At 43.3% G+C, this 15719-nt stretch overlaps 1 protein-coding gene across 1 annotated transcript in view; it reads left to right on the top strand.

Annotated features, from left to right (window-relative positions):
* The window catches only part of SMAP1 (small ArfGAP 1), a 147850-nt gene extending 132485 nt beyond the window's left edge, over positions 1-15365 (top strand). The window contains exons 9-12 of the mRNA XM_024731903.1: positions 4754-4881; positions 10586-10757; positions 11651-11958; positions 14373-15365. Coding sequence (XP_024587671.1) covers positions 4754-4881; positions 10586-10757; positions 11651-11958; positions 14373-14516 — 752 coding nt within the window. The 3' untranslated portion in view covers positions 14517-15365. The remainder of the gene's footprint in view (positions 1-4753; positions 4882-10585; positions 10758-11650; positions 11959-14372) is intronic.
* Positions 15366-15719: the final 354 nt, after the last annotated feature.

The following is a 15719-nucleotide window of genomic DNA, read 5'->3' as shown; positions in this document are numbered from 1 at the left end:
GGGGGCGGGGCCTCGTGCACTCAGTAGGGAGCTGGGGCCCAGGACGGCGCCCCCGACTGGGCGGTGAGGCCAGCCCCACCCTCTGTGCCCTCTTCTCGGGAGGTGGGGCAGCAGGCCCGGGAACTGTTTTAACCTTGGACGCGGTAGGGGCACTGCTTCTGTTTGGGGGAACCAGGAAAGGCTGCTCAAAAGGTTATAGCAGTTGAGTTTTCCAGCTGTACCACCAGACTTCTGTTGAAATCCTCGTCTTATTGTGTCAGAATCTCTGGAGGTGATGGGGGCGTTAAACTGAGACACTTTATATAGAGCTTGATCAGAGTACCCGGCAACAGAACTTAAAAATGTTAGTATTAATAGTGGGTTATTAAAAATCCAAACTGTTCTATTCTTATTTCCTTTTAGTTTTTACATGGTATCATTCAAAAGCATTTGGAATGGGCCAAGAAGAAGACACTAAATATTGTTTTAAGTACTTTGTTTACCTTTACTCATTTGGATTTTTGCTGTCAGGTGAGTTCTGGTACAGCCACGATTAACAGAATCGACAGCTACTTGGAAGGTTTCTAGATGATAGAAATGGCCTTCATGACGTTGTGATATTTGAAATGCTACCTTCTTTCTAAGCATCTACCAGTGTGATGATGTGAAGTAGGCCAGTAACTGCGCGCTGGGCAGGCCTTCTGTTCGTGTGAGATGTAGCACTGATTCTTAACAACTTTCTTTGGCTCAAAACGTTTAAGCTTTTCTTGTGAATTTCTGGAATGTGTGCAGTATAAAACAGTCGTCTACCAACTGGGTTTTCAGATCAAACATTAGTCTGAAATCTTAAGGTAACTAGAAAGAAAATGGTTGCCCACAGGCAGCTAATTGTAGGCTTGATGGCTTGCCTTTAAAATGGAAATTCCTTCCCGGTTTTACTGCGTTGTCTTCATTTCTTGTTTGCTCATTTCCTCTTCGAGGGGTCCTTTGTGCTTCATTATCCTTCTTTCTGGTGTTGTTCCAGCTAAGTTTCTGCCATTTGCCTCCGGCTGTTCTTGTACTCTGGCGCTCCCATTCTGTTTGCTGTCCACCGGCTACTGTTTCTGCATGTTGATGAGGGGGCCTGCTCCTCCCGCCCCTGCAGCCGAGCAAGGAGCCCGTGCGCATGGGGAGGTGCTGTGCGTGCAGGTCCTGATGCGCTATCTGCACAGAGGGCCACTCCTGCCCTGGAGGCGCTAAGTGGCCTGGCCCTGGGCTCCCCAACGCCTGGAGGGGGAGGTTTCCATTGGTATGGGTGTGTGTGCACGTGTGCCCATGTGTCTGTACACTCAAAATGTAGCCCATGTGGATTTAATTATTTTTCTTACATCATAGTGCTAATGTAAACATTTACACTGTTTAAACCATTTAATTTGAATAAGACTTACTCTTTCTAAATTTTTAAATGTTTATCTGAAAAACTGCTTTTAACATCTTGGTATTCTGTGGCTTTTGTGGCCTCTGAGCTTCTATTTGATCGGCGAGGACTGTGCTGCTGGTGAACCCTTGATGGAGAGGCCGCGTTGAGCTGCAGTGGTTGTGACGGAGCTGCCCGTGCGGCCCAGGTGCCCCTCCGTGGCCGCACCGGCTGGGCCCCTCACTGTACCCTGAGGATGCTGGGCCTGGCAGGAGGATGGGGGCGGTGGTGTGTGTGTGTGGAGACAGGCTGGCACGGAGTGGGTTCTGAACTGTTGATGCCACTGCTTCTGTAACTTTGTACTAATCATTATTAACTATGTAAGGGTTGGTTTTTAATGTTCAGACTTTTAAGTGATTTCTTTATCTACAGCTGTAACTACATGACTTTTGTGTAATGTGGCTTAAAGAAAGGAGCACGCACTGGTCCAGGGCTCAGAAGACTTCATTCTAGTACAAGTTTTGCTGCTTCACTAGGGAAGCGACATTGAGTCTTTAATCTCTCTGTGCCCTGGTTTCTGTAACTGGGGGTGATGGAAGGAGATGCCTTCTCATCCTCCATGGAGACAGAAATGATAACATGGAAACGTTCTTTTAGAAAGTCCAGGAAGCAGGTGATGTTTATAGTGATGGTAATGATTACTAGCCTTCCCCTGTCCTTTTTAAATTCTGAAAATAAAAAACACAAGTTTTGAAACAAATTGAAACAGTCCTTGGTAGAGAATGTGTTTTAGCAAGTCAAATGTAGTACGTCAAATTAGCAGACATTGAAATCCAGTGGGAAAACTCGTTGGGAATTTGTGTACTGATTTTGCAAGGGCAAGACGTTTTCATGTAAGTTAAGGATTTGTTTTTCGACAATTCTGTGAATGCTTAGCTTTTTTAGTGACAAGGAGAATTGATGGGAGTTTCAATCCGTCATATTAGGGGATTGTGTGGGGAGAAGACTGGAGGACTTCGAACAGACTTAAAAGACTGTACCCCTTTGAACAGACTTAAAATTTCTGAAACATGTTCAGTTTCTGAAGTAACGCAAACACATGATTTGCCTGCAATCGCTGAGCCTCTTGGTTCTCACACAGTGCATCCTGCGCTCACTGATGTTGTACGAGCCAATTGACATGTCCTGGGCCAAAAAACAGATCTATACCTTTTCCCCCAATTCCCCAAAAATAATAATAGTGGTAATAATAATAAGTTAATGATAGCATTTTCTCATGTTTAAGGTTTTTTTAATATAAATTTATCCTGATTGTTAGTGTTTGCTATTACTTGAAACAGCAAAAAGTTTTAACTGAAAAACTGGAAATAGTTACTTATGCTCATTTTTACTTTTGTTCCTCTTGGTTGTGGTTTATTTTGGAGGACATGTGCTTCTGTTTGTGAGTTTAAGTTGCATGAAATAGTCATATTTTCTGCTAATAAAGTGCTTCCATGTTCATGTGATAGAATGAACATGTCTGTTTGATGAGGTTGCTCCCCTGTCCTCAGGTCTGTAGCTTAGGGGTTCAAGCACCACGGACTCACATGGCAGTGTTATTTGAGTTTCTTTACTGAGTTGTGGATGGCACAGAGATGTTCCTTTAGTTGTGTTTTTAATCTAGAATACCCTGTCCTTCTAAAATATTTTATTTCTGGTTCATATTACCTGATGTACTACACATCAGGTAAATGGAATGTGGAATGGGCTGGAAAACATAAAATAGCACCTGAAAGAAGTCTAACTTCAGAATGAATGTTGCCGCTTTGAATGAGTTAGAAATGGAAAAAATTACTTTCATGTATGAGTTATATTTGAATTCTTTTATGTCATGGTTGTGTGTTAGCTTAAAATTCTGTATATTATAAATTAGTAATAATCTACGCATTGTTTTATTGCTTCACCTTTAAATTGTCCGTAGTGCTTATAGAGATATAACATGTGTACCGCATAAACATATGTGCTGAGTATATTTTTTTTATGGCTCTGATAATGTGATATCATGGAAAATTATTGAAAAATATTTGCAGTTGGCTTCTTCCAAACTAACCTTTCATGGGTTTTGCAGGCGGACTCTCAACCACTGCGCCACCAGGGAAGCCCCACACACACTTTTATAAATTAAGTAGTAAAGAATATTTTACTGTGACCATTTATTCATTGCAATTAATGATAATTTGTTTCACTGAAGCTTAAACAGGGAAATAAAAGATACTAATTTCTATAGTTACACCTCAAAAAAAGAGAAGAAATCTGTGAGTTTCTGTGGGTTGTGTTAGAAATACGTAGTACGTGGTAGATCTTGCATTAAATCTGTTCAGTATCCAAGGATCTACTCTGTGCAAGACGTCCATCCCCCTCCTTGTCGAAGACGTCTTAGAAGATGCCTCATTTGCCTTTGAGGAGTGTGTGGTTCAGCAGAGGGATCAAGTGAGGTTGTAAGCTGTAAAGTGGGAGCTCGATTAGGATGTAAGTCCTCAGAGATTGGAATTGTGATGTTCTGAACTGCTCCTTGGGTCGTGACCACGGAAAACTGAGCTGTGTGAGCTGTCCTGCTCCCTGAAACCCCGTGCTTGCAAGCTCTCTGCACCGCCCCCCACCCGGCCCCCCACCCGACACTTGTGAGTTCTGGGCTGACGTCAGGGGTGTCGGTGCCGCCCGGCGGCTCAGTGCACCCAACACTGAGGGTGGCCGCACTTGAGTACAGAAAGGGTCTGTTTCAGTGTTTTGTGGACACTTCCTACGGAATCAGTGTATAGTGTATGTTTGTTTTCTTTCTGTCCAGTTTTTTTCCTTATGTAACTTTAAAATTTAACATTCCAGACATTTTAAACCATTAAAATTTATTTCCAAGGTAGGTAAACGTGATATGAAGTAATATTGGAAACACTCACACATACGCGCGCACACACACATGCATATTTATGGAGAGGCATCCTTCGTAGGAACATGGTATCGTATCCCAGCTTAGCCAGTGACCACAAAAGTAGTGCCAGTTTCATAAGGTTATGGGATTAAATGAGTTAATATATGTAAAGTACTCAGAACAGTACCTTACATGTAAGGAAGCATCAGGACACAGAATAATGTCAATAGTATAATACCATTTGTTAAAAAGGGGTTTGCATATATACTTAGAAACTGGCGGGTAAAGAATATTTCTTTGAGAACAAACAAAACTGGAAATGGTTTCTTTGGGAGAGAGGAGAGAGCCTGGGGTAGAAGGAGGGCATACATTTTGTTGTTAACTTTTAACCATATATTTTTAGAATAAAGCCATGTTTCAAGTAATTTAAGAGATTCTAGAATCTTTAAGACAAGAATCTACGTTCTATTCAGACGGCCCTGCCGAGGTGCCAGTGACTAATGGGAACACAGCCACGGGACAGGCCTTGAACGATGATCTGGACATCTTTGGACCGATGATTTCTAATCCCTTACCTGCAACTGTCCTGCCGCCAGCTCAGGTATGTGTTAAGAGTATGGTTTTACACTGTGTATTTTCTTCTTGGAAAGTTTCAATTTTGAATTGTTTCTTACTTGAAAGCCTCTAGATCTTTAGGCCAGGAGTTGGCTAACTAAGCCTGCAGCTTGTTTTTGCAAATAAAGTGTGATTGGAGACAGCCACTCCGTTTACTTGCATGCTGTCTGTGGCCGCTTTCACACTGCAAAGGAAGTTGAGTAGTTGCAGCAGATATTCCATGACCCACAAAGCCTAAGAGTCACTGTCTAAAGTTTGCTAACTCTTGCTCTAGGCAAACGGTGTTTAGAATGAGTAAGTGGGAAAACTCGGACTGTTTCAGCCTTGCCTGCGATCCACAAGGTTACTTACTTCAGAGGGTTTTGAACTGTTTGGCGTGTGAACGTGGACTAGAAGCCCGTAGTTCTTTTCTTGTGCTCTTTCGGGCCAGCCCAGGACAGTGTTTCCCTCCGGGTGCCGGCAAACTGAGAACAAGAAATTCTAGCAAACTCAGTACCCATATGCTTTTTTATGAAGACACGTTATTTCTTAGCCTTAAAATCTGCCTTTTTTTATTTTAATGATTTTTAAAAAAATTATTTAGAACGTAATATTAACAATAAAGATTTTTAAAAAGTATCAGTGGTAAAGAAATTTTGACTTGCCTTCTTTACATGGAATTTCTTTTTTGCCTTTATTCTTTTTTTTTTTAATTGAAGTCTAGTTGATTTACAGTGCTGTGTTAGGTTCAGGTGTACAGCAAAGTGATTCAGTTATACATATATGTTCTTTTTCAGATTCATGTCCCCTTTAGGTTATTACAAAATATTGAGTATAGTTTCCTGTGCTATATAGTAGGTCCTTGTTGGTTAACTGTTTTATATACAGTAGTGTGTACATGTTAATCCCAAACTGATTTATCCCTCCCCCCCTTTCCCCTTTGGTAACCATAACTTTGTTTTCTATGTCTGTGAGTCTATTTCTGTTTTGTAAGTAAATTCATTTGTGTCGTATTTTATTGATTGATTGATTGATTGCCACACCACACAGCATGTGTGGGACCTTACAGGGATCAAACCCGTGCCTCCCGCCCCCTGCAGTGGAAGCGAGGAGTCTTAACCACTGGAATGCCAGGGAAGTCCCTGTGTCGTATTTTAGATTCCACATACAAGTGATATCATATCATATTTGTCTTTCTCTGACTTCACTCAGTATGATAATCCCTAGGTCCATCCATGTTGCTGCAAATGGCATTGTTTCATTCTTTTTATGGCTGAGTAATATTCCATTGTATATACGTACCACATCTTCTTTATTCATACCTCTGTTGACGGACGTTTAGGTTGCTTCCATGTCCTGGCTATTGTAAACAGTGCTGCTATGAACATTGGGGTGCATGTGTCTTTTTGAATTACGGTTTTCTCTGGGTATATGCCCAGTAGTGGGATTGCTGGGTCGTATGGTAGTTCTATTTTTAGTTTTTTAGGGAACCTCCATACTGTTCTCCATGGTGGCTGCACCAATTTACATTCCCACCAACAGTGCAAGAGGGTTCCCTTTTCTCCACACCCTCTCCAGCATTTATTGTTTGTAGATTTTTATGGTGATGGCCATTTTGACCAGTGTGAGGTGGTACCTCATTGTAGTTTTGATTTGCATTTCTCTAATAATTAGAGATGTTGAGCATCTTTTCACGTGCTTTTTAGCCATCTGTATGTCTTTGGAGAAATGTCTATTTAGGTCTTCTGCCCATTTTTGGATTGGGTTGTTTGGTTTTTTTGATATTGAGCTGCATGAGCTGTTTGTATATTTTGGAGATTAATCCCTTGTCGATCACATCTTTTTTTTTGTTAAATATTTCAAATATTTTTTCAGCTTTATTGAGGTATAATTGAAAAATAAAATTATATATTTAAAATGTATAACGTAATGTGTTGATATATGTATTCGTTGTGAAGATTCCTACCACCAAGTTAATTAACACATCTATTATCTCACAAATTTACCTTTTTTGTGTGTGAGAATGCTTAAAATCTACTCTCATTGAATTTCATTTATACAATACAGTATAATCAACTATAGCTACCGTGTTATGCATTAGATCCTCAGATCTTACATCTTATAACTGAAAATGTGTACCTGCCTCCCAGCCCTTGGCAAACACCATTCTGCTCTGTTTCTATGGGTTTGCCTTTTTTTTTTTTTTTTTAAGATTTCACATATAAGTGATACTGTGCAGTATTTGTCTTTAAGGTGAGATATTAATATATAACTTTCAGGGACATAGGTTACTCTTAAGCCCACAACTTAAGATTCTGTTTTGGGTTTTTGTTTGTTTCTGTTTTTTTTTTTGTGGTACGGGGGCCTCTCACCGTTGTGGCCTCTCCCGCTGTGGAGAACACGCTCCGGACGCGCAGGCTCAGTGGCCATGGCTCACGGGCCCAGCCGCTCCGTGGCACGTGGGATCCTCCCGGACCGGGGCACGAACCCGTGTCCCCTGCATCGGCAGGCGGACTCCCAACCACTGCACTACCAGGGAAGCCCGAGATTCTGTTTTAAATTTACAAATAAGCAACTAGTTTTTTGTAGTAAAGTATAATTTTTGAGGTAAAATATTTCTCTTTCTCTAGAAAACCTGAGCCAAATGGGAATTGTTTGGATGGAAAGTTTTAACAAGAAAGAACCAATGTCTTATTAGGAAGATGAATTACGTATATTTTTATTATATATATTTATTGTCATTATGATAGTCATTGTATAATTAACGCTGGAATTGAGCAAATAGATTTCTGAGGAATCATTAGTTTAAGTGGAGCTTTATCTGCAGCATCGCTGTTTATTTTCAGAGAAGATAGCTTTATTTTATGGCTTTGCCTCTTCTCCTCCTTCCCCCAACACGTAAAAAGAGGAACTAAGTATTGCTGGTATCGTTTCGGTTAACATTAATTACCTTGTGAATGTGTGCAGCTGTGGGTATGCGTGTGGTAGTAAAAGAAAAAGTCTAACGCTAACATTTTGGGTGTGGAAAGAAGTATTTGGGATACTTGACAGTCCGAGCATGCAAAGCAGCTTCTTTTGGTCTAGCGTTCTAGCGGGGCCATTCAGCCGGCCCGCCTTCCTTAGACTCCACTGCGGGGCGGGAACCGCTCTGCAGCTGCTTGCGCGTTAGACCCCAGGCCAGCCGAGGCCCCGTGGGTTCTGTGCAGGGAGAGCAGCGAGCCAGACATTGCGGACCTCAGCCCCCCTCAGTGTGTGTGCAGCTCCTCCTCGTGCCCCCAGGGCCGCCCTGGCCTTCGTGCTGGGCCTCTGTACCTGAGAGGAAACAGGGCAGGTCTTCAAAATCACATCTCATTCTTTTTCTGGAATGTTTTTGGACCAAAATGGTGTCAGTTTTATGGAGCCCTCTAAAATAATTTGGTGAATTATCTTCCCTCCAAACTACATGTAAAGACTCTAATCCAGACATTTTGTCAAAATAATGTCTTTGAAAATTGGGGGAAGGAGAGAGAAGGTGGGTTAAAGCACACATTTTACACACACACACTGTACATAGTTTACTAATTTGGTGGCTTTTTATGCTGTGAAATTGAATTGGACCCCACTAGGAATTACTCTGAACCCTGCTTCTTTCAGTCCTCATTTTCTGAGTGTGGTGCAAATTCTGGTTGAAGATTTCCCCTCACGTGAATGTGAGCTGGATTGATGTGACCATCTGCTTTCCTGTCTGGCTGTGCAGTCTTCCCTGAGGGGCTGGGAACGCTCAGCTGACCCGAGAGGACGCGTGTACTGGGGGTTGAGGGGGCATCGTTCCAGTGTCCCCCAAGGTGACACGTAGAAGCCCTCCCTTTCCTGTTCTGTCCATAATATCCACATCCCCACAGCATCTAGACTCACACAGGTGCTGTGGCCTGTCCTCGGTTTGGCCCCGGATCCCAGACGGCCAGAGAGCCTTTGGCTGGGGATCCTGCAGCCTCCGGAAAGTGCGCACGTACCGGCAGCAGTGGTTCTCCTTTTACCTTGGAGTGGTCCTGCCGGCACGTGGGGCGCCCCCATCACCCGCCCCGTAAATGGCCGTTCGAGCACCTGCTAGCCAGGCTGCCTGGCGTGGCTGTGCTTTAGACTGTGTCCCTGTGGAGGCAGGCGTTCATCGGAAGAAACACATGCGTCTGGAGCACGGGGCTGCTCTAGCCTGAGGTGGAATAATAGTAGCTTTCCCAAGCACTTCGGGTTTTCTCACACGTCTGTGTCCTCCTCAGGGAACAGATCCCAGGGTTTTGAGCAGGTTCTTAGACTGAACAGAAACTAAACGTGCTGGAGGATCATTTAGTGAGGTGTGGCTGCCTTGTCACCTAGCAACACTAACAGCAATGCTGGCGTCTGCCGAGCACTCCTTGTGGCCGTCGGGCGTGGCGGTAAGGCAGCTCCTCCCTGGGCCCAGAGGAGGGCGTGGGAAGGTGGAGTGGCAGGTCCGAGGGCACTGGGGCGAGCCTGCAGGCTGGCCGCAGGGCCCACTCTCTCGGCCTCTGCCTTCTGCTGCTTCATTGCTACGTCAGATATATTTGATTCAAGCCCACTGTTGTATTTGAATTCCATCATGTCCGGTTTCTTACACATTTCAGATCTTTTGCAAAATTATGTGGCTTTTTTTCCTGTCTTAAAATTCTTGTTTGATGTCATAATAGATTCAAAATATTGTTCTGCTTAAGTTAGTTTGTGAGCATAATGCTTGGATGCTAATTTATTGAAAGGTTTTTTAGCCAAGGCATTAAATGTTTGATTTTTTAAAAATTCAAGCCAAATCATGTACACTATGATTTAACTTCTACTTGCTGCTCACCTCATTCTGTAGTTTGAGAAGACTCTTATCCAGTTTTTACTAGTCTTCATAGACTTCTCTGAAACTCTTCACATCTAAGTCAATTCCCTATACGCAAATGTGATTGGGTAGTGACCGCAGAGATTAAAGTGAGGTGTCAGTTGTGACTGTGTAATGCTATCTGTGTGCGAGATACAGGAGATGAAGTGAAATTTTTTGTTTTGTATTACACTCTGCACATGCTCATTTGTATTCGTGTTCTTACCCCTGTCTGCAAGCGGAATGCAAGGTGTAGGGGAGAGTGCAGGTGGTCGCAGTTTTGCTGGACCTCATATCTGGGTAGACTGGAAGCATTCTCATGTTGCGGTAAAAACGGATTGGATTCGGTTCATAAAAATATCATGATGTTGCTTTTGAAAATCAAAACTTTTCTTTTCCCCCCCCAAAGAAGACAAAATCGGCCATTGCAGGACCCTCCTGCAGTCTGCTGTAGTTGTAGAAATGTTCTTCACTCCAAGGGATACCAGTTCTTGGCAGCAGTGATTGTGCGAACAATCAGGAGATGTGCGAACATCTCCCAGGAATGCTGGTCCTCAGGCAGCACCACATGCCTGTTGTTGAAGCCACTGTGGTCAGGATGTGGTGGGCAGAACTCAGCATCAGAGAGGTTCTATCTACTCCTTTTACATTAACAGATTCAAAATAGGAAATGTTCCTCTATCCTGCATGTAGGTTTTACATGGGCTTTGTCAGCGATTCCCTTTAGTGTCACCATGTTTGTTACCTTCTACAGTTGTTTAGTTTCTAATTTCATAACTTCATTTGGATTTCAAGGAATGGATGAGCTGTGTTTTATTATGCAGAATTCGACAGCTTGTTTTGGTATCTGTCTCAGGGGACGCCCTCTGTACCAGCAGTTGCCGCTCTGTCTGCAGTGACATCTGGGGATCTGGATCTATTCACTGAGCAAACTACTAAGTCAGAAGAGGTGGCCAAGAAACAGCTCTCCAAAGACTCCATCTTGTCTCTGTATGGCACGGGGACCACCCAGCAGCAGAGTGCTCCTGGTAATCCATTTGAAATCTGCTTTCCGTGAATTGCAGTGACATCACTAGAAGTGTGTTCTTTGTGCTTACGTAATGTCAGTTACATTTCTCCCTTGTTTTTCCTGTGTAGTGAGCTTCTGTGGTGGTTTACACAGCTACAAAACTGAAATGAAAGAAGCGCTAGGGCTAGAATGCACAAAACTTCATTCATTTAGGGTTCACAGGCTGGTCGCATGTCACTTAATGTTTCACAAGCCTTATAGGACAGGGATTATCTTTGAAGAGTTACTTAAATTTGATTTGCCTGAAGTTTATAACTCTGTACAGTATGGTGTTCTTTCTGCATGTAAACAGTAAGTCTGAAATACCACATGAAATCAAAAAAAGCTTTGAGGTTTTTTTTTAATATATCAAAAAGAAATACTAGCATGGTAAAGATTTATGTTTACACAGTTTTAATCTGTCATTTCCTCTCAAATAATGGGCTGCATTTCACGTAAGAGCTGAAATTATATGACGTCTCAGCTGCTTCCATTAAAACCAGAGACAGTCCACTCTGACTTGTTTACTTGGTAGTGAGAGACCAGTGGTGCAAATCAGCAGAAACACAGTCTCATGCTATATAGTTTGGTCTTCACAGTGGATATTTTATGTAGCTGTTGCACAGGATTTATTTACCCTAGTTAAATGTGCTCAGGCTCCTAACTGATTTGTCTGCTTCCTGGAAGTAACCAGCCCTGAGGGTGCAGGTGTGAGCTGCTCTGAGCAACAGGAGCCAGACCAGAAGGAAAGCCTTTGCCGTGGGTAGTTCAGCAAGACGGGCTCCTGTTTCTGTGCTGACAGAGGCGAGTGCAGCGCTGTGCGGTAACCCTGTTCTCTTCGTTTGTTTTCTCTGCTCGGTTCTTCTGCTGCAGGTGTGTTTATGGGACCCACAAATATACCGTTTCCCTCACAAGCACCGGCTGCATTTCAAGGCTTCCCGTCCATGGGCGGGCCTGTGCCTGCAGCTCCTGGCCTTGCGGGAAGCGTGATGGGGCCGAGCGCGGGCGTGATGGTGGGCGTGCCCCTGCCCAACGGCTTCATGGGAAACGCACAGACTGGGGTGATGCCACTTCCGCAGAGTGTGGTCGGCCCCCCAGGAGGGATGGTGGGACACGCGGGTGCAGCCCAGAGTAAGTTTGGCCTGCCGCCAGCTCAGCAGCCCCCATGGAACCTCTCCCAGGTAGGGTCCTTTCTCTCCAATTTCTCCAAAATCAGAGAAACCAGATCTTGTTTTCTAAATGGTTTTATTTGTTTTTAAATCTAACAATCTGGCAGAAAGAATTGAGGAGGGATAATGTTATAAAAGGTAAAAACTGTCTAATCAGATAGACAAATGAGCTGTCATTGTGCCTGTATTTAGAATATTCTGTAGAGAATGTTAAGCATTTTTTCATTTCTGATTATAACACAGCTGTAATGGTGAATGTCCCTCATTTGTCTGTAACAGCTAGAAATTATCTTGGGCATCTTTTGAAATTAGCACCAAGCTTTAAACCCAGCCCCCTGGTGGGTTGTTTGTATAGACTACTTAGACCAACCTATTCTCACTAATAATTTTGGGGGCTCTTGGTAACTTTCACAAATTAGAAAACAACCCAGCCTCATATTCTCAGAGCACTGTTTCTGAGAGATCTAGGCTGTGCGTGGATTTATAAAAAATCTTTTTGTTCAAATACATTTCTAAAGTTGTATTTTATTCTTACTTATAGTCACATTTATGTTTAAAAAAAATATACACTAGTTCAAGAATTCCCGTAAGATATGAACCAGTCCATATTTGTGTCTTACATCCCCTCATATTACAAAATCCTATTTCTGCCTAACTTAGTTTAGAGCCAGGAGATGACATTTTAGCATTACCTCTTTCAAATCCATTCTGACTTTCCTCTGGCTTCACAGACAGAGGCCTCAGACCTAGGTTCGTGGTCCCACTCTTCCTTGTACACTTCCTTATTTGATGTTCCTCTGGTATTTTGATGCCCTTGACTTCTGTTCTCGTCAGCATTCAGGGAATAGTATATAGCAATTTCTAACCGACATTATTAGCAAAATCACTGTATATCCCATGAATGTTCCAAGTTATTTTTTACTATCACTATTTAAAGGAATATCTATATGACATTGGTCTGTGCACTCTGGGAATCTCAAAAATCGTTAAGTGTCAAATGTCAGTAATAGCTTTTGTGCAGCCGGAATGCTGAAGCAGACCCAGCCCAGGTTAGGGTGCCTGCTGAACCAGTAAGGACTTACCCCACCTTACTTCCGGGCCCGCCGAAGGGGGTGCTCTTCTCCAGCTCTCTGTTGGAGGGGTCTGCTGGCCACGACAGGTACTAAACATCCTTTAGTACCTAGGAAGAAGCGACCTGCCCCTCCAGACACTGTGCCTCATCAGTGATGTGGTTAGTATTAGGGTTTTTGAAGAACTAAGAACTGCAGACGGTTGAACTTTATTAATACAATCCAACCCTGAGCATAGATTTTTTTTTTTTTTAATCTTTTTTTTTTTTTCTTTTTTGCGGTACGAGGGCCTCTCGCTGTTGGGGCCTCTCCCGTTGCGGAGCACAGGCTCCGGACGCGCAGGCTCAGCGGCCATGGCTCACGGGCCCAGCCGCTCCGTGGCACATGGGATCTTCCCGGACTGGGGCACAAACCCACGTCCCCTGCATTGGCAGGTGGACTCTCAACCACTGCGCCACCAGGGAAGCCCTGAGCATAGGTTTTGAATCCACTCTACTTAGTAGTAAATCTCCTTGCCTTTCCTTCATTTACCATCAGTCTTAGAAGTGAGAGCACCACAGGGGAGGGTTAGGAGGCTTATGTACACACGGCTCCAGTCTGGAAGAAAAGTACATGTAATCTTACACCTTTAGGACTCCAGTCTGGAAGGAAAGTACGTGTAATCTTACACCTTTTGTCATATAATAGGCGTTTATATGGTTGGCTATAGCAAAAGAAAAATATGTTTTATGACCTTTTAAAATGTTTATAAAGTATACAGAGCTGTTTAAGACTTGAATAAAGACAGAACAATTGCCATCATACAATTCATAATTTTGGAGTAGTTTACTTTCAAACATTTCCTTAGTCCTTAGTAGTTAAACTGTAGTTGAAGGCATATCCTAGAAAGTATATAGTTGAAAGTATTGCTAGTATAGTTGAAAGTTCGAATAGCAGACTCATGGTACATCCAGATATGAATTCAGCGATTGCTTTGGTGCTTTTTCCAGTTGTGGTTAATCTTTGGGGGACAAGAAATTGAGTCCAGAAAATGAATAAATATAAAATGACTTGAGACCACTTTATAGACAGGGTTGAAAAGCGGAAGGAAATAGCAACCAAGAAGCGAACACGGTAGCTATTTGCTTTCTGTGGAGAAAGCATCGTGCGGTCGTCTGCTTTTACCCCAGGGCTCGGACGGCTGTTCACATGGATGAAAAATACTTAGAGTTGCTATTAAGTGTCCGTGTCTCTCTGAGTAAATCAACTTCGAGTAAAGGCCCACTTCTACTAAAACAGGCTGGCCATTAAAAACGTCTAGCAGTGGCTGAAGAAACCAGGCCTGAAAAGTGAAGGATGCCTTTTGTGTGTTCACAGGTGAACCAGCAGATGGCTGGCCTGAGCCTGGGCGGCGCAAGCCCCGCAGCAGGCTTCAGCCAGCCCCCCAGCACCACGGCAGGGGCAGCGGGGTGGTCGGGGGCCTCGTCAGGTCAGACGCTCAGCACGCAGCTGTGGAAGTGACCCTGCAGCACGGCCCACCGCGCTCCCCCCTGACATTCCTGCGGAGATGCAGCCGGGTTCCCCTGTTCATTCGTGTACATAATATTTTTTTCTTTTCTCCCCATTTGTTCATATTAAGAATTACCTGATTGATTGACCGTGTTGGTCTGTACTGATGATGGATTAAATTTGCTGTGGTGAAAAGCAGGTTGAGAAACCATTTCATGTCGAGGGCAGCTTTTGCTCACATTTCCCAGGATTTCATAGACACAGTATCTGGGCAGCTGCTCGGTCAACGTGCATGATCAGTTTCCCTCCCGAGGAAATTATAGCTCTCACGTTTGCATATAAGGGAAGTAGCTATCATGTTTGTTAGTAATACCTCCAACAGTATGAACCCCACCCCCAGATTAGCCAGTAATCCTGTAGGAAGGTACTGTATGATCAAATGTTTCATCATATAAATAGAATGTCAATGTATCACTGAGCACTGTTTGTTTTCTAGTGTATCCAGATTCTTTTATGTCATCATTCACGTCACTGTGCTGTTGCTATGATGTGCTTAACCGGGAACGTGGTTAGAGAAAGGAAGATAAGCCTGGACGTTACTACAGAGTTAGTTAGTTGTTTAACGAATGTTTGAAGAAGTCAGATTTTACCTGCCTCCCTTGTAATTGGGATCTCTTCCTATGTACACATAGTGCTAACAAACACGAGACCTTTCTCTGCACTAGATGCAAACAGGGTAACTAAACAAGCCACTTCAACCCTTGAAGGCGTATCCAGGTTTATGACAGTAATTGTGTTTACATTTTATGGTGCCTAGTACTGACAGATGTCATATCCCTGTATTAAACAGATGAATCCATAGACCTTTTTTTGTGGGTTTTATTTCCTATGATGTATACTGCCACCAGTCTTACAAAAGTTACTTCACGTTGCAGAGTCACAAATTGGGAATGTGTTGTTGACAGAACACTTGTCATCTGTTTGTTTTGAAAACCTGTTCAGTTCTACCAATTAATTATAAAGCCAAATGGGAAAAAAAAGTATGTAAGAAGATTCTGAGAATGGTACTAGCCTGCGTGCCATTAGCTGTGCTGTACAGAGACCCTCCGGGTTGCTTGTAAGGGAGCATGCAGAACAAACAGAGACAAGAGCAGATGTCTCTACCCGCGCTCAGCTTCCGGACACAACCGCCCTGTAAGCAGGTGCCCGTCGGGA

This window comes from Neophocaena asiaeorientalis, unplaced genomic scaffold (assembly GCF_003031525.2).
Source record: "Neophocaena asiaeorientalis asiaeorientalis breed wild unplaced genomic scaffold, Neophocaena_asiaeorientalis_V1.1 scaffold450, whole genome shotgun sequence".
Classification (NCBI taxonomy): domain Eukaryota; kingdom Metazoa; phylum Chordata; class Mammalia; order Artiodactyla; family Phocoenidae; genus Neophocaena; species Neophocaena asiaeorientalis.
Note: the sequence above shows the minus strand (reverse complement) of the source record. Positions and strands in the feature narration are given on the sequence as shown.